Below are 22,737 nucleotides of genomic sequence, written 5' to 3' on the forward strand. Positions count from 1 at the left end.
AGTCTTTGAAGAAAATCTTTCTACTCCATGTATGTGTACAGCATCTGAGATTTAGATTCATTATTCACAAGCATTTAATTTTTTATTTTAAAAAAATTTAAATAAAAAAATTACATTAGATTTTTACATTTTTCTTTTTAGTGCATATTATTTAATTTGGTAAAAGACACAAAACGTTTTGCTTGAACTGCAAGTGCCTTCACACCCTCCCCCCCCCGGATGACTTTGAATATGCAATTTCTTGCATTTATAATAAATTTGCTTATGTAGAATGCTGACCTTGAAAATGACTAGAGTTATTGCTGGACTAGACTTGAATGCAATTTCTTGCATTTGCAATAAATTTGCCTATGTAGAGTGCTAGAGTTGAAATAACTTGAGTCAGTGGTGGAAATCTAATGATGTATGTTCCACATTTCTGCATGTTATCTAGAGTACAGATTGCTTTGCCAAGGCATTTGTTCTCTTAGTGATAAATGTTTTCTTTGTAGGTGTTTAGGGTTTATTCTCTACCTTTTTTGATTTTCTCAAGGTTGCTAAAGAACTAAGTTGTAACTTTTTTGCAATAACATCTTTCTGTTTTTAAAGTTTTCAGATGATTGCATGTGGGCACACGGTTGGTGGTGATTGTGGTGATCCCTAATTGATCCCTAATTGATCCCTAATTGGTCCCTAATGGGCTGCAGCTGTGCAGCACAGGTGAATGCTATTGAAGGTGAGGAGCCATGGAGTGCCCAGGGGTGCTGCCCAACCCCACAGGGAGCAGAGGGCACACAGGGGCACTGCACCAACAGCAGGGCACTGAAGGGTGCTGAAGGACAGGAGGAGCAGAGCTTGCAGCCTCCTGAAGTTCTAAGGTTGTATGGGTTGGAGCCTTCTGGAATTGTATGGTGACGCTCTGGGTGTTGCGGCCATCTCAGCTGTGATAATTGCACCCTGAGGATGAATCTTGCACTAACACAAGGTACGTGGAGAAAAAATTGGCAATATTGTAAGTGGAAAAGCAATGTTTGTAGGACAGGTACTCCATTTACTACCTTGAGGGCTTAGACTGAAAAGTGAATCCTGTTTTCTTAATAGTTTTTGTGTGTTGGTGTCCTTCATTTGAGCTGAAAATGATAAATAGTAAATAAGCTTGTGCTTAAAGTTATTGCTTTGTGTTACTTTAGCATTTTAATATTTGTGTGGTTTTAATCCATTTTCAGGGATTGTCTTTTGTAGGGGCTACTTCAGTATGAAAGCTTTTGCTTGCAATTTCAATGGAATAACACATACAAAGTTTCTCTCTTCCACCCTTGTATATGGTCTATGAGTAAGACATTGTTCCAACTCTGTTTAGGAAGGCTAAAAATTATTTCTCTGAGTTTTCTTTAATGGTTACTTTTAGCAAATACCTGTATCCCTGTACTATGAACTTAATTAGGCATTTAAAAATATACCCCCATGACTATATTTTCCCTTATTCATGAATCTCTCTCTTTTTGACACCAAAGATTTTTAGTACAAGACTTTAAAGAAATAAATTCAAGACTTATGGACTTTAGAGTTGTCTGTAAGTAATCCTCCTATCATGGGAGAAATGTGTATGGAAGACATAGCATTTGAAAATCAACAAAAGGAGCCTTATGTTCTTTAGGATTTACACCTCAAGAAATGTCTTTGCAAGCAGTCTGCTTTTTTCTCTTCTAGTCCTAACCACTTTCAGAGAAGCAAAGCAGATTTTAAGCCACATTTTAGGAAGAGAGATGGCTGCCTTAATTGTGAGCATTTTCTGGCTATTTCAAAGTTTACAGCTACTTTCAGATCAAAGATAATGAATAATATGTACTTGATTATTAAAAGAAATGTAGGGAATGGTCATTAAAAATATTTATAATAAGAAGAGCACGACATCCTCAGCTAAATATTCTCTTTGTTTCTCTGAGGAGAAACTGGACTCTCAATGTTGTTGTAAAAAGAACCCACTACTGCTCCTTCCTGCCTTCCTACTCTGTGATGAAAATATTTTGCTCTTCTATGTCACTTTTCAATTTATATATTATATACAGAATATTTCTATTATTATGGTCAATGCCTACTGTTAGACTGCATTGTTACATATCTTATGTATTATAATAGAGCATACATTTTTTCATTAAAATTTGATACTTAAGTAAAATTAAATACTCCACACTCAGTTCCACTAACCTGTAAATTTTTCCATTGGAAAGCACAACATAATTTATTGAATTTATTTGACACACTGAAGGTACCTACCTTATACTGCTTAGTGTAGAAGGCACATTCTGGTAAAAATTAATTCAAACTTTTAAAACATTTTTTATTTTATCTGGCAAATATGTAGCTGCTGACACTATGGGTTGTAACCAGCAGAGTACTGAAACTGCACTGTGTTCCTTTATAATGTGCCTTTCCTTGACTCAGTAAATTAAAATACAAAAAAATATCATGACGTCAATATTTCCTCTTTCTCCTGGTTGAACAGAAAACACCACCTCTGCTTTTTAGTAATTTTTTAGGGTAGTAGCTGCAGTTGCTTGTTTTGAAAGCTGAAAATATCCTTTCATAAGTAGTTTGGGTTTTTTAAACTGTAGTTCACTAGGAGTGATTCTTTTGCCTGGATGAAATTGATGTACATGAGGTCAGAGTCATGAAGATTTATTTTCTCCAGTAGTTTCTACTTAAGTTGAAACACGTATTGAACTTGACAGTATGTGTTGTTCTTGTAAGTCTTAAGGAACTTTTGCATATTAGAATAAATGCTGGAGAAACAATGCATGAATAGGTAGAGAGGAATCCCTTAAAGCCCAGCAAAGGGAAATGCCAAGGCCTGCTGCTGGAGAGCCATAATCCAATCCACAAGGACAGGCTGGGCTGGCAGGGAGTAAAGAACATGTATTCAGATTTTTCCCAGTAAAATTCAGTGAGTGGATAAGAAGCAGTAGGTAAAAACCCATGTGTGGAAAATTCTACTTCAGCATAAGAATAAAAAGTTTTCTGTGAGTTGCTCAGACACTGAAGAGTTTGTCCAAAGATGTTTTGTAGTCTTATGCTTAGAGCTATTCAAAACACACTACAGAAAACCCTGCCAATGTGCTCTTGCTTGAGCCTTCTTGGAGCAGGGATTTGGGCTAGAAAAACCTCTGGAAATCCCTCCCAAGCTCAGCCGTTCTGTGAACCTGTGAAGTCACCAGGTGAGCTGAAGTAGGATGTCAGAATGAGCTGTTTTCAGGAATTCTGAGCATACTGGGGCTGAGAGCCTTCTCAGCCTCTCACTAGCTGCCAGGAAAATTATTTGTTTTTTATGAAAGACTTTATAGACTTGATTAACATCTTCCAGTTGTGGCACAGCTCCTTGTGTAGGCATGGGAAAGCTTCCCTATAAGAATGATGAGCCAACAAAGTAATTTTATGTCCAAATAATTTTAAAAAAACCTGATTTAATACTGAGATATAGAACCTGACCTCAGCAAGGTGCTCACATAAAGGCAGAAGAGTTAAGAGGGAAAAAGATGGGATGTTTTCAAAATTAGTTTGAAGATGCAGCTTCTTCATTTGTGATGGCTCTGTTTTCCCAACATTTCATGGGTGAAGTCTCCCCAAAACTCTTAAAGACAAAACTTGTGCATGGATTGGATTGCTATAGGCTTGTGCTGTGCCTACATTCATCAAGATAAATACTAAACAAAGAGAAATAAAGAATCTTGTGTGCTCCAGATTGGATGAACTGAAACTGAACTGCTGTATTGCTATCTTAAGGAAGTTACAATCATCGCAAATAACACAGATGTATACATGCAGTGCACTCCTTTCCACTGCACTTTCATTTAATTCCCTTCCATTTCTCTCTTTCCTCCTGAATGAGGAGCAAAGTAGCCTGTTGTTGCTCAGTATTTCTTTTTCGGTCTTAAATTTGTCCACATTTCAGTTTTGTCTCTGAACTTCAGCACAAGAGCAGATGGAAAGCCTAGATGTACGTTTCACATGACCACAGTGATTTGTTCATTCCACTCTGAACATTCACATGGGATTAAATCGCTTCCATTGGTTATTTTAAAACAGGGAAACACATTGCTGTGTTTGATTCTGACCTGGTGGAATTTACCTAGAGCAGCTGAGGCAGCACAGTGAGTCTGGGAAGGTTTCTGTTTTCCAAACAGAGCAGTGTGAGCGTGGCAGCAAGTTTGACATTCATTACCTTTCTTGTTCTGTGGAGACACTGTGTGTGATTACTCTCCTGCAGGCCATCACAAGTTGTCACTTCTGGTTGCTGTTGGCTTGGATTTGCTGTGGTCCCACACACTGCTGTTTGCAAAGTCACGAGCTGTGTTGTAATGTCTGAAAGTGTGTGTGTCATTCCTGCACATGGAAGGATTGAGGAGTGAAAATTCAGGCTGTGTAGCTCTTTTTCTGCCTGGAAAAATAAGTTTCTACAAAATATGAAACTGTAATTCTTTCTACTGAGTAAAACTTTGCCAAGTTTTTAGCCTGACAATATTTAGGTAGCATCATTAATTAGCAGGACACTCATTTCAGCCCAAGACTATTTTAACTTTTACATAGCAAGTTACATAAATTTATTAATTTTCTACTCTGACATGTTATAGGTTGTTCTAGTTAAAAAAAAAAAAAGAGAGATGTGCAGGGTGGTAGAAGTGAAGAAAGCGGCATAAAGTGCATTGGAAAACTCCCAAATGTCCCCTGCAAATGGACCCTATTCAGAATCAGTAAGCGTGTGATGAGTGAAGTGGTTTTGAATATCGCCTTTAGATTCCATGCTGTTACAAGGCCAGCCCCGAACATGGCAACTCTTATTTCCACACACAGTACCTCTTCACTCTCAATTTAACCCAAAAATCTGATGAACCCATTACTCCATACTTGATTTCATGGAACAAGGAGTAGATATAGTTACAAATGATCAATCACAAGCCGTGAACCAAAGCAGCAAGGCATTAACAATTCACACCATTTCGGTCCACTTGCTCAAGCAGAAGATGTGCCAGCATATTTAATGCACAGCTACTTCCTTCAGTCCAGGAAAGACATGACTCATGCTCATTTTAGGAACTGAGGAGCCTTGGTAGGTTTTCAGGGTTAGAGTTTCCACTTCTAACCCATTAACACAACCAGCTCTTCAGTAAAGGGTACAGCCATGGATAAGGTTTTAAATTTTATTTTGCTTAGGTAAAAAAAACCAAAACCAAACAGAAGGATGACCAGAGGAGTGGTTCCCACAAAAAAAGCCAGGTTGTGTTGTAGGAATTTATAGTGTACAACCAACATCTTGTTCAGCAGAATTGTAACACTGCAGACCCCACAGGCATGTGCCGTCAATTTAATGGGATCACTGGGAAAGCAAAGCAGCTGTGAAAGATTGCTTTAAGTACAGCAATCGTGTACTTGTCATGCTGTTCAATGGTGGAAAAATCCAAATTCACATAGGCATCAGTATTTAAGAAAATGACTGCTAAAGCATCTCTCATAAGTACCTTGGGGACAATAGGATTTGACATATAGCATATAAACAAAAGTACGCAGCAGCTGTTAGATTAGTTTGTGTTTGAGTAAAAACACCCTGATGTAATTTAAGCAACAGAGGAGAATGCATGGTCTCCATCATTGTTTTCCTAAGCAAGTTACAATTTTGGGCAGTGTGTGCCGGTTGCCCTGGATAAGGAACTGCTAAATGGTTGGTAACAATCAGAAGTTGCTACCTATTGCTAAAAATATTAGAAATGTGAAGTGCTGTGAGCATCAACTCCATCTTATGCCCTCAGTGATCTATATACATATATATGTAAATGTACAGGGCATATTGAAAGTACCAAAGTACCTTCAGGAAAAAAGCCTTGTCACTAGAAAGTTCAAAAAGAATTTCTAATATGTTGGTCATATTGAAAGATCTTTGTGTCCCCTAATGGAAATTAATGTTGGTGATTTATGTTTGCTTGTTCTGATACTGCTATTTGGTTAAAAAAAAGCGCCATTTGGTACCTTGTTTGCTAAGAGAAATTGATGGAGAAAGGAACTCTGCATAATATAATAAATAATAACAAATAATATAATAAGAAATTATGTCTGTGCTCCAGTAGTGTCATGGTTCTAAGTAAGAAGAAAGTTAACAAACTAAATTTTGGGGGATTTGCCTTTTAGTTTTTTTGTGGTCCACTGGTGATGATTGCAAATTGCCAGAGGGTGATTTTCCCATTTCTTTACAAACATTCTGCTTGCTTTTTGTGGAAACCCTGCTGGATTTAATCCTTTATGATACTTAATTTGAGAAACATTGCACTTTTATAATTTTCAGCAAGTTTAAAGACAAGACAAAGTGAAAAAATTCGAGATTTTTCTCTTCCATTTGCCACAATGGCATCATGCTATTTTCTCCATCTCCAATTTAAAATCACTGGGTTTTGCTTTAGGGAAAATTTCACATCTCTTTTCTTCAGAGGAGTGTAAAATTACACTGTGAAACAATTATTTTCTTCAAGGAAATTCAATGTTTGTTATATTATTTGAAGTCAAAAAAATCAATAAGGAGGAGAATAAAACCAATAAAGGTGTATTTACACTGCTCAGCTTAGCTGAGGAGCAAAGTTCCTTGGTACTGTCCTTTTATCCATTGCTGACTCCCCAGCAGGTTAAACTGCTGCAATGGGAAAAATTACTCATTAAAAGACAAAAAAAAAAAAAAAGGCATTTTGGTTCTAAGGCAGGTTTTAAAATTCTTCATGAAAGTTAGAAACAAAAGGGATTTTGCCTATAATTTAAAGTGTTTTCCGTAATCAAAACTGCCTTCCTTTGCTCTCTAACCTCCTGAAGGACACATCATGATGAGTTGTTCCTGCAAGTCAGCCTGTGCACTTTCCTGCAAAGGTTAAATTTACCTTCTTTTGCTGTTATTTGCCTTCCTGGTCCTGCCTCATAGCTCAGTTTGTAATGTTTGATCAGCTGTAATGGACTTCTAAAAGATTTGCAAACTTATTGTGAAATTTTGCCTGTATGTTCTCTTATCTTGCTTTGTAGATTGCTTTGTGTTAAACCACAGTAGCAAAGCAGTCCTGTGGAGTTGGGAGACAGTTTGTGAAGTCATTGCTGATCTTTGAGTTTTTAAAAGGTGATAGTTCAAACTAATACCTTCTTTGTTTTAGGTAAATCACCAAAATGTATGGAAGTCTGGAAGTAAGTAACTTCATTGGAAATTGTTCTTGCATACCTGCATCAGCTCCAAATAAGAACAACATAAATGTTCTTAAGCTATGGGGGAAAAAAAGATTTATTTTTTTTTAAAATCTATCTTGAGGGCTTTTTATCTTAAGTGTCTTCTGGAGTCACCATACAGAATAAAATTATGGAATATTTCAGTGAAAGTGTACTCTTATGAAGTGACTGCTCTGGTGTTCTACCTTTATTCCTTCAACTTTCTAGGCACATATTTTTGTACTTCAGTGAATGCTTAATAACTTAATACCACTGATATTTTGATTATTAAAAAGGTGGTCAAAAGAATCGGGAGGAAAAAAAAGAAGCAAGAATACAAGCACTTTGAGACTATAAATCTGGAAACAATAAGGTTGAGTGTGGAATGAAGTAAATATCATTATGGATAAAGTCAGCTGATGTTTATGGAAGTGGTTATTGCTTATAGAAAATTAGTTTGGTCTGATACTCAGTGTTGCTGAGTAATTTGGGTGCTAGGTGTGTCTGAAAGAGGTGACAGTTTGAATCTTTAAATTCCAAGATACCCCAGCAGATCTTGGCACTCTCCCTCTCTGGTCTTGAAGGAGAAAGTGGGTCGACACTACTGCATTATACTGACGTTAAAGTTATTTATGGCAAAACTAAATTATTGTGAGTATTATAATCGGTGTTTCAAATGTAACATTCAATGCCAGTAAGCATATAAACATTTTTCCACAGTTATGTTTCAGTTTACGCTCAGATAATCAGCACTACTTATCTTCATCTTCATTTCTGTGAAATTTATCCTATGGTAACTGAGTTAAAAAGCACCGAATAAAAATCACATTCAGGTCAGTTATTTGCAAACCTTCCAACGACATCACTGGGATCAGATTTTCGTCCTTTTATTTTGTTTAAACCAAGTAAGACTATAACCACTTCTTATCACATAAAGCGAAACATAGATTTAATTCTGATGCTGCTCACTGAAGTAAATTCACCCCTACCAGTGTTCCTGGTCAAATCTCATTCATTATCTCACCTAATCACATGATAAGAAGTGCATTATTAAAATAGACTGGAAGACTATTAATTCACTTATTGTCAACTTGAGATAATTTTTGCTCATTTTCAATTGCATGGCCATATCCTGAGAAATCATGTTTGAAAAGCAAATATTTAATGGTCTGTTGTGTGTGTTCTGGTTTGGGGTCTTTGCTTTGATGAAATATTTTCAAAAAGTCTTGCAGTATTGCTCTTTAATACTAAATAAGATAATCATTAGAGTAGGTCAATATGCATATTAACTTGTTCAGTGAATCCTCAGTCTCATTTTGTTAAGTCTGCTCTCCCTTTAAATAAAAGACAAGTGTACTGTATGGAAGCGCTCAGAAATGTTTTTGTGAGAATACATACAATTACTGACTAGGTAATCAAATTTCATAATGAAATTGTGGAAGTCAGAAGATCTGGACTTCAACATGATTTTTAAAACAGTAATGCCTTTCACAAAAAATAAACACAGTTTCACTGAAACGGTGTGTTTCAAAAATTCCTAAAATAAACTGACTACTTTAGCAGAGGTAAAATACATATGTTGCATGATTACCTGTTTCTCTATCCTTGAAGATAGATGCAATCATATGAGATGCTCCTTCTTTGTCCATCCAAAAGTCTCCAGTTATTAAAGAACTTGCAGATGAAAGTTTCTTAACTGAGGACTTGGTTCAGATGCTCTTCTCACAGCTGAGTGAACAGCTATTGAGGCCTAATATTTATGTTACCCAAATAGAGCACATTTCCTATTCTAATAAAATATAGAAAGTGTAATTCACCTCCTCCAGTATTTTCTCTGACAAAATTTGCAGTTCTTTGTCAGTCTTTATGTACTTAGGAAATCCACCATTTATACCAACATAGCTAACGAGAATCTTTATGACCACAGATTGACTAGATGGGGAAATGATATAATTTTGTTTGCATTGTTCACAGGTGTGCTTTATGCAGATTTATTTCCTTTTATTTTGTTTCATATTGCTCAGAAAACCAGATTTTTGTGGTTCCTTCCCCTTCCCTCTCCTCCCCTGAAATGTTGCTTCATGTTATTTTATTTTGTTGTATAAGAGAGGCCCACATATTTGACAGAGAAATGTGTGCAGAGCACATGCACCTGAGTAATGCCTGAAGCCAAAATAATAATTCCTTATTTATCTCACATATTGCCATTAGGTCCCTTTGAGAGAATCCTTTCAACCTTTGCTGTGATTTGAAATCTAAGAACAGCAAGGAAAAGATCTTGTTGAGAGCATTGCCGCAAATCAATTTTATTTTTTTTTTCATTTGACCTTTCTAATTTAACTTTTATTATTAACCAGCCACACTGAGCAATTTTATTTGTTAGAAGTTGGTTTTTAGGCGGTGGCAAAGAGGAGGTTATACTAAAACAGCTTCTGAGAGCGTTGATTCTATTTTATGAATGTTACCTTTCCAATATTGTGGGTGTGTGTCAGCCCCTCAACAGCAAACTGTGTACAGAAACAACACGGATCTTGCAATTTGATCAGGACAAAGCAAGTGGGTTTCAGCAAGGTTGGTTCCAACTCATCTGTGATAAATGAGAAGATAAGGCAATCAGTGCACACCACGACAGCTAGTTAGGCACACTTCAGAGCTACTCAGGTGTGCTCACGGCGTGCTCAGCCTTTCCTGGGGGTGTCTCCACATAAATACCTCCTTCATGGTGCCCACTAGAAATGCAGGAGTTGCTTTTCCAAGACTTAACCCAGGTCAGATATAAATAATAGATATTAAGAGTTAGTTCTGGTGCCGAGGCTGTGTTAGAGGCTGTATATTTCAGTTGGGTCAAAAGAATGCATTTTCTTTTGCTTGTTTGGTGGGGGTTTTATTCTCTTTTTCTGCTTTTCTTTGCATAGCTTCGCTGCTTGACAGACGCCTGCAAAATGTCATCACACCTTTGTGTGGACCTGTTTGGGTCTTTGAGAGAGGAGGTTTCAGCCCCTCGGGAGCAGAGATTTACATCCGAGGAGTTCTGTTGGCCCTGCACCAACGAGTAAAGCCTGCAAAGTGTTGCAAACAGGTGAGTTGTCCCACTCTTTAAAAGTCTGCTTGTCTGTTTTTCTTTTCAAATGTACTGATTGTGTAACACCAGCTGTGCCACAGGCTGGAGATGCTGCAGTGCCTGTTAGGAGAAGGAAATGCTTGTCCTGTGATTGCAGAGCCCACAATTAATAGAGGAGTTAATTGTGCCTCTCTGGTGGTGTGGGATGTCGTGGGCTGCATTTTTGCCGAGCCAGGATGCTCCCTGTGTGGAAATTCTCTAAAGCCATCAGTTCTCACTGCTGTTCTGCACAGGCAGCTTTCAGTTGTCTCAAAAGTCTTCCTACTGAACTAAAATAATGATTCAGTTGAAACATGTTATAAATAAATAAAACTATTCTAAGTACAGCTAACATGAAAAACTCAATAAATGTATATTTTAAAACATCATTTTTTAATTTCTGTAACAAATGTACCAGACATGAATTTGCAACTAGAAAAAGCAGTGGCAAACAGATACTCACTAATCCTGACAGTTTAGGAGCAATTTTTTATTACTCAAATTTTAGGAAACAACTCAGAAAACGGTGATCTTGCTAAGCACAGCAAAATAATTTCATTTATATTTTTAAGGATGTACATATATTTATAAGGACTAGGTGAAAATAGGAGACAAAGGTTTTGAAGGCAAAAATGAGATGAAGCAGGCATTGAGGAGGCTGAGATTTCCAAGTGCTGCTTGCCCCAGAATTGAGGATGAGCAGCTCCAGGCTGGAGGAAAGAAGGGGGAGGAGAGGAGCAGGCACAGTGTAACTCACTGTGTTTATACAGCACCTCCTGCTGACAGATCCACCCAGAGAAATGAGAACTGGGGGATGCTGCTCCTCTCCAGAACTAACAGTGGTCAGCTAGAAAAACAAAACAAAAAAAACCCAACCCCAAACAACACCCCCCCCCCCCCCCAAAAAAAAAAAAAGAGCATGTAAACGAGAAAAGGAAAATAAAGCTTGTTTCTGAGGCAGTACAGTGATATATTAAAAAGTGGGAAATATCTTTACACATTTTATTGGTAGTTCTACCCTTTTAAGACAATGTTGCCTGTCACAAAAGCCACAGAACTGAAATCTACTACTTTCCAGTGCCTTAAAACATAATATTAACTGTTAAATAAATACAAATATAGATAATGCATACAAGTATTTAGCAAGTATAATGGCAATTAGTTGAACAGAACGGACAATAGAGTTTCTAAATAGAAATTCCCATGAAAGTTTTTTTTTTACTACTTTTCACTCTTTTCTGTAAAGAGTATATAAAGACATTTCAGTAAATCAGCTCATGCTAATCATTCTCCTGGTGATTATCTGTCAGTGTTCAATGGAAAATTGTATGTGACAAGAAAAAGAAAACAATTTTAGTGGATTTGAAATCTCTCGTGAAGACAAATTATTTCATATAATGTAAGCCTTGCATATAGATATATGCTCATATAATCAGCTTGGACATTTGTAACTTTTAGGAGTCCAGTTTATGGGGATAAATGTCAGTACAGCTATGACAGTCTACAAAAACCTTATAATTAAAATATTTTAATAAACATTTCAGACTGAATTAAGTGCTTAAATGAAAATTTTACAGCACGAGGATGTTAAATCTTTTGTGCAGTTAACGTGCCAAAATCTTGTGTTGAGTTATATTACTTTAAAGATAAGATACAACATATAATTCAGTATAAAGTGTCTCTCTATTAATTTTCCAGCCATTTTCTAACTGAAGTTGTGTTAGTACTGAGCATAAATGAAGTCATTATAGCAACTGGGGATTATTTCAGCTGTAGGTGTAACAGCTCTCCTCACTGTGCTCTTACACCTTTTTGTTTATGTCACCCTTGTCGGAATAAAGTTTATTTTGTAACGAGCAGGTTGTGCTGTGGTACAGATCCAAGGTTAGAGGCACATTAAAATCAAACCAGGACATTCAAGGGAAATATTCCGACTTTGTCCTGTTGTGCTGAGGCCTGGCAGGGCAGTGCTGTGGTGGCTGCACACAGAATTCACACCAACATCCAGCCGCTGCCTGACAGCATCAAATAGATTTGCTCCGTTTCCATTTGTCTCTGTGCTCTTTGGACACCTGAATTATTTCTATTTACTTTTGTCTTTTCATGTAAATCACAGGGGAAAGCAAATTTTAAAGTTATATTCTTTGATTCAGTATCATTCTGCTAAGGCACTTTAGTGCTGAAATCAAGTAGCACATACAACTAATAATATGCTAATACACATAATTCTGTAATAATATTGGTACTTCTGTTAAATCCACCTGGACTTCAGTCAAAAAGGCATGTATTGAATTTAAAAAGTGTTGTCTTTATCTCACTGCTGCTCCTTGCCCCAGGGAAGGGCACGGTGAGGAGTCCCTGCCTCTTGGCTGGGTGTTTGTAGCCTTTCACAGGGGACAGGAAATGTTCTTCCAAGTGTTCCCTGAAATCAATATAGGCAAAGTAAACCAGGTGAAACTCGGGGAATACTTGAGCACTGAGAACTGGTTTTATTTTTCTTTAAATCAATGAGAAAGTTCAAAAAAATGTACAAACACTGTACTGCAAAAATCCTAAAATCCTCCATCTTTTACTTTCTAATTTCAGCTGCATATGTGTATGATGAGCTATAAGCTTTCCTAAAATCTCAGCAAAGCTTATGCTGACATTTTAATGGCATGAATTCTGGGTGGATAAAATGCAGCTAATACCAAAAAAACAACAACAAAAAAAAACCCCCATGAGTTCTGTTAGAGTTCTTCTACTATTAATATTTCAGGGGTCAGCCTTTTGCCTTGCTGTTTTAAACATGCTGTGTAGGCATCTGTTGGAATTTCTGGGATCCCCAAATATATCTGGGGGTTAGAAGCAGTTAATTTTATGTAAAAACAGTTAATTTTATGTATAATATATATAATTGTATAATTATTTTATATTATAAAAACGGTAAATTTAATATATATATATTATATAGGATTATAGAATTATTTTATATAATTAAAAGTTAATTTTATTTGTCTAATATATACTTATATAATTATATCATAAAAGCAGTTAATTTTCTGTATAACATATATAATTACAGAATTCTTTTATATCACAAAATCAGTAAATTTTATATATTATATAAATTATTTTATATTATAAAAGTAGTTAATTTTCTATATATTACATATGTATTTATGGAATTATTTCCTATTATAAAAGCAGTTAATTTTCTATATATCATATATAATTACAGATTTCTTTTACATCATAAAATCAGTAAATTTTATGTATTATATAGAATTATTTTATATCATAAAAGTAGTTAATTTTCTATATATTACATATGTATTTATGGAATGATTTCTTATTATAAGAATATATATATATAGAATATATATATATCTATATATATATTCTTATAATAAGAAATCATTCCATAAATACATATGTAATATATAGAATATATATATCTATATATATATTCTATATATATAGAATATATATATCATGTATAATTACATAATTATTTTAGATCATAAAACCAGTAAATTTTATATATAAAATTATATAATTCTTTTATATCATAAAAGCAGCATATATTATATGTATTATAGATATAATATTATTATTTTAGATCATAAAACCGGTAAATTTTATATATATAATTTATATAATTATATAATTCTCTTATATAATAAAAGCAGCAGATATTATATGTATTATAGATATAATTATATAATTCTTTTAGATCATGAAACTAGTAAATATTATATATATTATGTATATAATTACATAATTCTCTTATATAATAAAAGCAGCAGATATTATATGTATTATAGATATAATTATATAATTCTTTTAGATCATAAAACCGGTAAATTTTATCTATATAATTATATAATTCTCTTATATCATAAAAGCAGCAGATATTATATGTATTATAGATATATAATTATTTTAGATCATAAAACCGGTAAATTTTATATATATAATTTATATAATTATATAATTCTCTTATATCATAAAAGCAGTAGATAGTATATGTATTATAGATATAATTATATAAGTCTTTTAGATCATAAAACCAGTAAATTATATATTATATATAATTATTTTATATCATAAACCAGCAAATTTTATATACGTTTTTATAGATATTATATGTATTATAGATATAGTTATATAATTCTTTGGTTTTATAGATATTATATGTATTATAGATACAATTATATAATTCTATGTTTTTATAGATATTATATGTATTATAGATATAATTATATAATTCTATGTTTTTATAGATATTATATGTATTATAGATATAATTATATAATTCTTTGGTTTTATAGATATATGTATTACAGATATAATTATATAATTCTTTGGTTTTATAGATATTATATGTGTTATAGATATAGTTATATAATTCTTTGGTTTTATAGATATTATATGTATTATAGATATAATTATATAATTATTTTAGATCATAAACGCAGCAAATAATATATAGAATTATTTTATATCATAAACCAGCAAATTTTATATATATTATTCTATATAATTATTTTACATCATACAATCAGTTAATTTTATCTATAATGCATGCAGGAAAACATGCAAGATTTTAATTTTTTTTTCCCCTGTCAAGCCTCCAAAGCATCTACTACAAATAGTTTCAGGGAGAAAGCCGCAAGCCTTTCCCAAGGAGATGCAGAGCTGCGCCGCGTAACAATGGGAGTAGCAGGGCCGGGATGGGGATGCGGCTGGCCCTGGGGGATGTCCCTCATTAGCATTCCCCGGCGGTAGCGGGGCTGTCGGGGCAGGAATGCCATTGTGCCGCGTCCCAGTGTTTGGGGACAAACACTGCTCCGGAGGGAACGTGTGAAAAGGCCACGGAGCTGACAGTGAATGAGGAAGGCTGTGCTTTCTGCGCGCTTCAAGCAGGGAGGCTGTCACTCACCGGCCCGGCACAGCCAAACAGAGGCCAAAAGAGAGGGCTCAAATACCTTTTTAAAATGATATTAATGGTTTTTAAACGTTTGCTTCCTTTGGGGTTGGGCTGTGCTGAATAATATCGGTTGTGAGCAGGTAAATAAAAGCACATCTCCTTGCCACAGTGAACGTTTGCTATGGGAGATGGGATTATCAAATATTCCTACAGCTCCAAGTTTCTATCAGTGTTTAGATGTTTTTGAGCACTTACAAGGGTTTGGCTAAATTTGGGTGTGGTAGTTAAACACAGCTGAGTTTTCACAGTCCTGAGGTTTTACTCTGTGTGTGGAAGGGGGACTGAGCTGGGATGAGAAGTGACAGGAAACTGTGCTCAGTGTTCATTAGCTTGATCTAGCAGAACTTACAGTAATAGTAATTAATCATGTGAACCACAGCAAATTACATTACATTAAAGTAATGGAGCTAGTATGCAAAATACCTACAAGAAAACAAAAGGGAATAAAATTATTGACTGATTCTATTATTTGCTGTTTTGGCTATGGGAAAACAAGCTTAAATGCACTGCTTCAAACTGAATATACAGCACTTTTTCCAGACCATGTGAATAAACATCATTCAGGAGGCTTGCCTCATTTTGCTATGCAGATCCACAAAAATATTACTGATTTTAAAAAATTGAAATACTGCCAATGTCAGAACAAAGAAGAAAAGAAAGCCTATATTTCTTCTATTTTCTTGTGTTGTTCTTTTGAAACTGCTGACTCAAGTTCTGGAGGTTGAATACCTCTGTAAGACACCATCAAAACCTTTGTTCCATAACTTTTATTTTTGTACTTCATAAGAAATATATTTATCATTACTCTTCAGTTGGTTTTCACAGATTGCAGTCATTACATTGTTCAGTAAGAATTTCAATGACTTGTTTTCTTTTTCCTTCATATGAATAAAATACAAACTAATTTGTAGCTATAATAATGTTCAGGGGGTTTGCGTGAAAACAGATAAAATGATAGACTTTTATAAAGTATTTTTAAACTGCATGTTTTTCCTATAATTTCTATATCCATGCTTGTTCTATATCATGCTTGATTCTGAGTTATCAGAAATTTATACCAAATGAACCCTGTTTACAATGCTCCTTTCAGAAGATCAGATTATATTGTGGTAAACTCAGCATAATAATTATTAGATGTTACTAGAAGGAAACAAGAACTCCATCAAAATTCTTCATTTTGTTTCTGAATGAACACAGTTTTGTATTTGTGTGTTTATGGGTTATAAAAGAATATATTCTGAAAATAACTTGAGTATCCCAGCCTCTCTTCAGTAACATCCCCCCTCCTTTTTTATAGACTTAAATTATTTGTTTCCTCTTCCTTGAAGCTTCTGTTTTTCTAATTTTATATGACGCTGACTCATGCTGTTGAAGAGGTGTTAAGTATTTTTATTTCCTTCTTTTTAGGTCACAGAAAAATAGATTTTTATTTGTCTGTTTGACCTGTGTAGAGGTCACTCCAGAAATAATCCTGTGTTAAAGTGAACTTTGTGTAGAGGAAGATTCTGTATGAAAACTGTAATATTTCACCCTAGCTTCCTATTAAAATAATATAAAAATAGTGTTTTGGTAATTTTGAAATTGAAATAGAAAGCTGCCCTCTTGATAGTTGAGCTAAGTGATTCTTAGAATGTTGGACTGTTTATAGATTGGAGTGAGGCTTGAGATTTTTCCCACAGCTGAGCTGCATTCTAGTTGCCAGAAGTATTTTAAGAACCTTAAACTTGTGTCTTTTTCCAAGTGTCATGCCTTGAGCAGGCCTAACATCAGTTAAATGAAGTGAAAATTGCATTCTTGTCTTGATAGAGATGAAAATGGATTTCTGGTCATGAAATAGATGTAGTTGTCACTTTTTTAAAAAGGTGTCAGCAGTTTGCTTCGGCAAGTAAGGTGCCAATTCAGTATGACAGTAAACTTGTGATCTGAGCAATCAATAAAATGCTTCAATAACTTCTGCTTCATTACACTTATAATAAGAGGCTATAGATCTGTGGCACATAAAATGTTGATAAAGAGGATGCGTAGGGACTCAGTGTGACATTTTGTTTTAGTAATACAGTAAGTGCAATGTTGCCATCTAGAGTTTGTGCATAGGTAATTATTCTGAAAGCAAAAGCCCCGGTGAAAAAATAAACATTGATTGTTTGTTTCCATCACTTCGTGGCGTGTGTGTCGATCTCTATGGAATAGTTAGTTCACCCGCCTTGCCAAAAAATTGTGTAGGGCAGGAAAAGGAAGAGAATTTCAATTATTTTTATGCTTTTTCATTAAGAATTGTGTAAGGACAAAATTCCTCCCCCCCAACTCCCCCCGTCCCAAGCTAAGGTTTAAATGCATCTAAGGAACAATTATCACTTAAATAGATCAAGTTGTTGCCAGCTACTAACAAAAATCAGTGCCATGATTTGACACCTGTAAAAGGGGACGAGAGAAGCTTTGTAGTCACTGGGAGTTAATGTTGTGATGTTCCACGTTCTGACCAAGGGTTCCTGCAGTTGATTTATGTGTTATGAGACCATAAATGGCTCCTGCTGGCTGTTCATAAACATACATTGCAGGGGAATTGTCTCTGAGCTATTTATCTTGGGAGAAAATGATTTTGATATGTTAAATAGAGGGGGTTCTACCCTTTTAATATGGATGGCACCTGATTGATAGAACCTACAAAGAGCCATATTGCATTTTGAATAAATAAAACTTCATTTAGATCTAGAGAGGCTTTTGTTTCACAGGGGAATTATTGGAAGCCCTAAATTCTTCTGAAAAGTATTTTTAAAAGCTGTAGAACCACAGTTCTGTCTATCAGCATGAAGTATGGGCTTATCTAGTCCAGCAGTCTAAGTGTTTTATTTCAGTAAAAAGAAGTGGTTGAGGTTATTTGAGACTGGGTAATTAAAACCATCTTTGTATAGACAATTCTAAGGTGAGTAGCTGCACAAATATAGAATGTCTGTTAAGAGAGTAAATAAATACTTTCCTTTTTATAAGCAGCAAGAATGATGTTGCCTTTGGCTTTCCTTCTGTTTGGTCTGTAATTTATAAACAATTTGTCTTCTGAGTATCAGAGCCTTATTGTAAGTTTGTAAGCTCATGTGTCATTTCCTGACGAGGCAGGCTGCTAACTCTGTCCTGTGCTTTGCATTTCATTGTTAATTTCTTCTGCACAGATCATAAATACAGGAGAGTAACTGGTGGAAATCTGTCTGAAATTGTGCTGAGCAGCTACATGAATACTCTGAGAATGTAATTTCTGGATTTTTTTTCACCACGGACGTGCATTGTTTTTTCTTTCTCCCTGTTTGAACATGAATATTTGCTAGAGAAATATGGTTCATGCTAAAAAATTACATATTGGTCAAAAGACCACAGATGGAGGATGATATTATTCTTCAAATTAGAAATGAAGCGACTGTTTGGCACTAATGAAGTTTTAATTATAGCAGGGTCCAACATTTTTGTCCACTGTATTTACCACTCAGGTTTGATTTAGCCTCACTGGCCACAGACCTGTTCACCTTTTGAATATGTTATGTGCTGAGGTGCAAAATCAGGTGAATCCAAATAGGACATGGATTCTTTGGTGATGACAGGAGGCAAAAGGAATTTGTTACTTTCTATTTATTATCAGTTTTGTCACTGGATTGCCTCAAAACACCCATGCAAGTAATGTGTCTCTGCACTAAAATATGAATTTCACTTTTTTTTTAGCATTAGAATTCACACACTGGGAAGTCTTAACACTTAGTCCAGACTAACTGTCTTTTATGGCATAAAAATAATTCCGATCAGTAGGAACCAGGTTCTAACAATGTGTCAGACAGAGACAGACAAATATTCCTGTATTTTATCAGTCTGAGATAGATATTGGCACACTGAGATTATTTTAGTTAATCCTAGGCTTTTTATCCTTCTTTGGGGATTGTGCAAGGTCAAATTACATCACATTTGAGAGTGAATAAATGTACCCTCAATCACTTCAGCTGACAAAGTTGTTAAACAGAGTAAATGGAGTGTGTGCCTGGGGGCTCGAAGAGATTCTGCTGGTATAAGTGGGTTTATAACAAATTTCTGAGCTTTCAATATTATTCTGTTGTTCTCAACTAAGAAATATTGGTTAAGCAAAGAGATCTTCCCTTATATTGTTCATACACAATCTGTAAATAATCCACATAGCACTACAGAGCTAGGATTGAATCAAGATTAGTTTCAGAGGTCTCCTCTTCAAGTTCAGTAAGAAAACAGCTAAATGTCCACCCATGTGAAGTGGGATTACACTTGCAGAAGAGTCCTGGCTGCCACCAACATGCAGCACTGACTTTTTTTTTCCTTTTTGAGAGTTAAATGAAATGCTGCACAATTATTATATCTACTCTTTGAGCTAGTTCTTCCGCTAAGCCTATTAAAAAGTCGCTAAAATAAAAAATAGGAGCTCAGAACAGGACTTTGTAACTGCTCTGAAAATAAATTGTTGCACTTAGCAACTTGGAAAGTAATTAGGGAATTCTATTCTAAAGTCAGTGGAAGTAGATTTGACAGATTTCCTCTAAATTACTCAACCACCTACAGGTATTACCGCCAAGATTCTTTTGAAACGAGAATAAATTTTCTGGAGTTCCAACAGCAGAGTGAAGGGGTGTGTTTGATAGATTCCCTGAGCTGTTTCAACACCCACAGGTATTATTTGTAAGGAAACAATCATGCAGAGCCTTCAGCTGGTTAGAGAGGGCACAGCATTCCATCTTCACCTGCCATCCTCGCTGCTCTCCCAGCAGCCCGTGCCCCCGGCCCGCCACCCACTCCTCCCAAAACAAAGCTCACCAAGAGGCTTTGCTGTCAATGCACAAGAATATCAGTGTTTTTTAAAGGCTAGGAAAGTCTTTGTTCCTGGCAGACCAAAAGGATTGAGGTGGGAGAAGGGAAACTGTCTTTAGGATTGATTAGTATACCCCACATTCTTTCCTAATTAATCAATGTTATTGTTTAGTTGTACCCTCTCAAAAGGTAATTATTTACTGGCTTAAAAGCTGAACGTAAGAAAAAAACATATCCAAAAAGATGTAAATGAAAGTTTTATTTGCTTTATTCTCTCTTTAGTTTGACTTGTTTTGAACTTGTAAAGACTGGTTTGTCTTATTTTAAACAACCAAGTCCTGAAATACTCAGCATGGGTTCTTCAAATTGCATAAATTTTACCTAAGGGGGTTTAACAGGAGAACCTTAAGTTTGTAAAAATTTTCTCCAAGATGCTTTTTTAATGTTTTGGTTGTATTTCCATATACTTTTTATAAAATTTATTCCAGTATTGTCTAAAAGATCCAAAAAGACCAGGCCAGTTTATTGTGCATGCACTGGATTTATTATATATCACACAAATGTAGTATCCTGCACCTTATAGTGTAATTTTATTGAAATTTATCATATATTTTAAATTTTGATAATTTTTCTGCTATTGTATATTCTAAAAATTGACCATTTTTCCAAAGCCTTTAAGCTTTTTTTGTAGTTTTCTTTTTTAACAGTCTGCTATGTTTATTATTTTCCTTGAGCAATTATTTAAATGCAGTATTAAAACTATACATATTGCTATTTAAAAATTAAGCTAATTGAGTGTTATTTTGTATATATTAGGGATGTAAATCAAAACTGTCTTCTCAGTTTATGGTGTCTTGCAGTATTCAAGGACATTAAAACAAATTAATTCTAACCTTTCTTCTGTAGCAAATAACACTAAATCCATCCTTCTCTTTTTCTTGCTGAGTAATTTTTTTCACAAGCCTTGTGCTAAGGAATAGAGCAACCACCTTATTTATTACAGCTGCAAATAGTGAAGAGCTGCACTGCCAAACTGTGCTGACTGAAACAAGGGTTTTCTTCAGAGCACCCAGAACGCCAGAGATTTCTGCTGCCCCATCCCAGTTGTGCTCATATGATTTATGAGCTGCATTCTTTTGTTCAGAGGTAGTGATAAACATCTGTATCCTGTCACCAACCTGTATTTCTTTTTCAGCTTAGTCTTCTCTGCAGATTCTCTTCTTTACAGACACACACACTGACTTAAATTTTTTTTTCTACCATTGTAGCAAAGTTGTCAATATCAGTCATTGTGGGGTTTTTTTGTCCTGAACTATCTCAGCTGCTTCACCCAGCTGAGTCACCTGACTTCCACCCTATCAAGTGTGCATCTTGTCTTCAAAAAATGATTTCTCGTAATTTATTGGCAAGTGGGATGCTTTCCCAGTTTGTATTCTGTGCTCTTAAAGACAGCAGTTGTTCAAAGTGAAAGTAAAATTCCTTTGGGCTAACTATCAGAATTGATGGGCATTATATATCCATAGCTCTATAAATGAACTGCAAGCCTGAGTTGGCTTCTTAGTCAAAATTGCAAACTTTATTCCAAAACTCTCCATTGGTGCAGGAACAAGCTGTTGTTGGCCCAGCCTGATGTGACCACCAAAGCACTTCAGCAGGACTGGATTTCAGCTGGCTTGGCTCATTTGGGGACCCAAATATTCACCTCTTGCTTGCCAGAATGGTTAAGTGTGTGTGCCTTTTGCCTGCTACACCTCCCCAGGACCACTTTTAGCAGAGTCCAGGTGCTGCCTGCCAGAAGTTGAGAGGAATTTTGTAATTTACCAGGATTCTGTCAGCCCCGTCTGTCCAGGTAGCCCAAAATACAGATGTTCTGGAAGAAATTATGTGGATGTATTGAGTAAAAGAAAAACCATGTGAAATGGCATGTCCTCCCCTGCTGCCTAGATTGGGCTGGTAGCAATAGTTTACAAGGTGTCCTAAAATGTGTGTAGCTGCATGTTTTTTCAGTAAAACTTACCTGCAATCCATGGTCACCACTGGTCTTGACTCATTAAAAAATATAGAAGGTAGAAATGGCACATGAAGAAGGAAGAAGTGCTCCCCAGTTGGAAAAAAGTATTTAATGAGCTGCTGCACCCATTTCTCAAGAACACATAGAATGAAAAATAGTCTTGAAGACCTGATAGAACTCTTTAAAAGGCACAAAACTTTATCAAAGGACTAATTTTTCACGTGAAAGGAGACAATTATCTCATTAAAGTCTTGAAGAATTTGGACAAGTCACAAAAAAACTATGTTAAAGCCTGCAGTAGCATGGTTTTTCCCTGCCAAGAATGAAAATAGCACAGACTTTTCTGGAAAAGAAGTCTTTTGTAGAGAACCAAGTGTCTGTTGAATGCTTTGTGGTTAATCACTTATCTCCCAAGGTACAGAAAACTCAAGTCCAAGGTCTGTAAAAAAGGAAACAAGTTGTTAGTGTTGATGTACTTGAGGTAACTGACAACAATCTTTTTTGATAATTGAACAAATGCCTTTAAGTATTCCAAATAACTGCAAGGAAATTAAAACTGGGGTAGCTATTGCACTTATCTGCCAGAGACCCTTATGAGAAGTCCAGATTGAATTAAGGCTTTAAAAAGGTAGAACAACC

At 35.3% G+C, this 22,737-nt stretch overlaps 1 protein-coding gene across 7 annotated transcripts; it reads left to right on the plus strand.

Annotated features, from left to right (window-relative positions):
* The first annotated feature begins 727 nt into the window (after positions 1 to 727).
* LOC135303832 (doublecortin domain-containing protein 1-like) lies at positions 728 to 22,737 on the plus strand. Of its 7 annotated transcripts, none has more exons than XM_064426024.1 (3): positions 728 to 964; positions 10,119 to 10,282; positions 14,876 to 16,522. In XM_064426024.1, exons 1-3 carry the CDS (start codon positions 943 to 945, stop codon positions 15,071 to 15,073), a joined length of 384 nt encoding a protein of 127 aa, XP_064282094.1. In that variant the 5' UTR covers positions 728 to 942; the 3' UTR covers positions 15,074 to 16,522. The 7 variants fall into 7 exon arrangements, 4 of the variants coding, with proteins under 4 accessions (XP_064282094.1, XP_064282095.1, XP_064282096.1 ...); XM_064426025.1 differs by having other exon boundaries at positions 14,941 to 16,522; XM_064426026.1 differs by having other exon boundaries at positions 729 to 964; positions 14,916 to 16,522.

This window comes from Passer domesticus, chromosome 6, assembly GCF_036417665.1.
Source record: "Passer domesticus isolate bPasDom1 chromosome 6, bPasDom1.hap1, whole genome shotgun sequence".
In the NCBI taxonomy this organism is placed as follows: Eukaryota; Metazoa; Chordata; class Aves; order Passeriformes; family Passeridae; genus Passer; species Passer domesticus.

Coding starts and splice junctions, on each gene's coding strand:
- LOC135303832 (XM_064426023.1), top strand. CDS start 943: ATGAATCTTGCACTAACACAAG. Junction 965..10,118: donor GAATCTTGCACTAACACAAG/GTACGTGGAGAA, acceptor TTCTTTGCATAG/CTTCGCTGCTTGACAGACGC. Junction 10,283..10,354: donor CTGCAAAGTGTTGCAAACAG/GTGAGTTGTCCC, acceptor GTGTAACACCAG/CTGTGCCACAGGCTGGAGAT.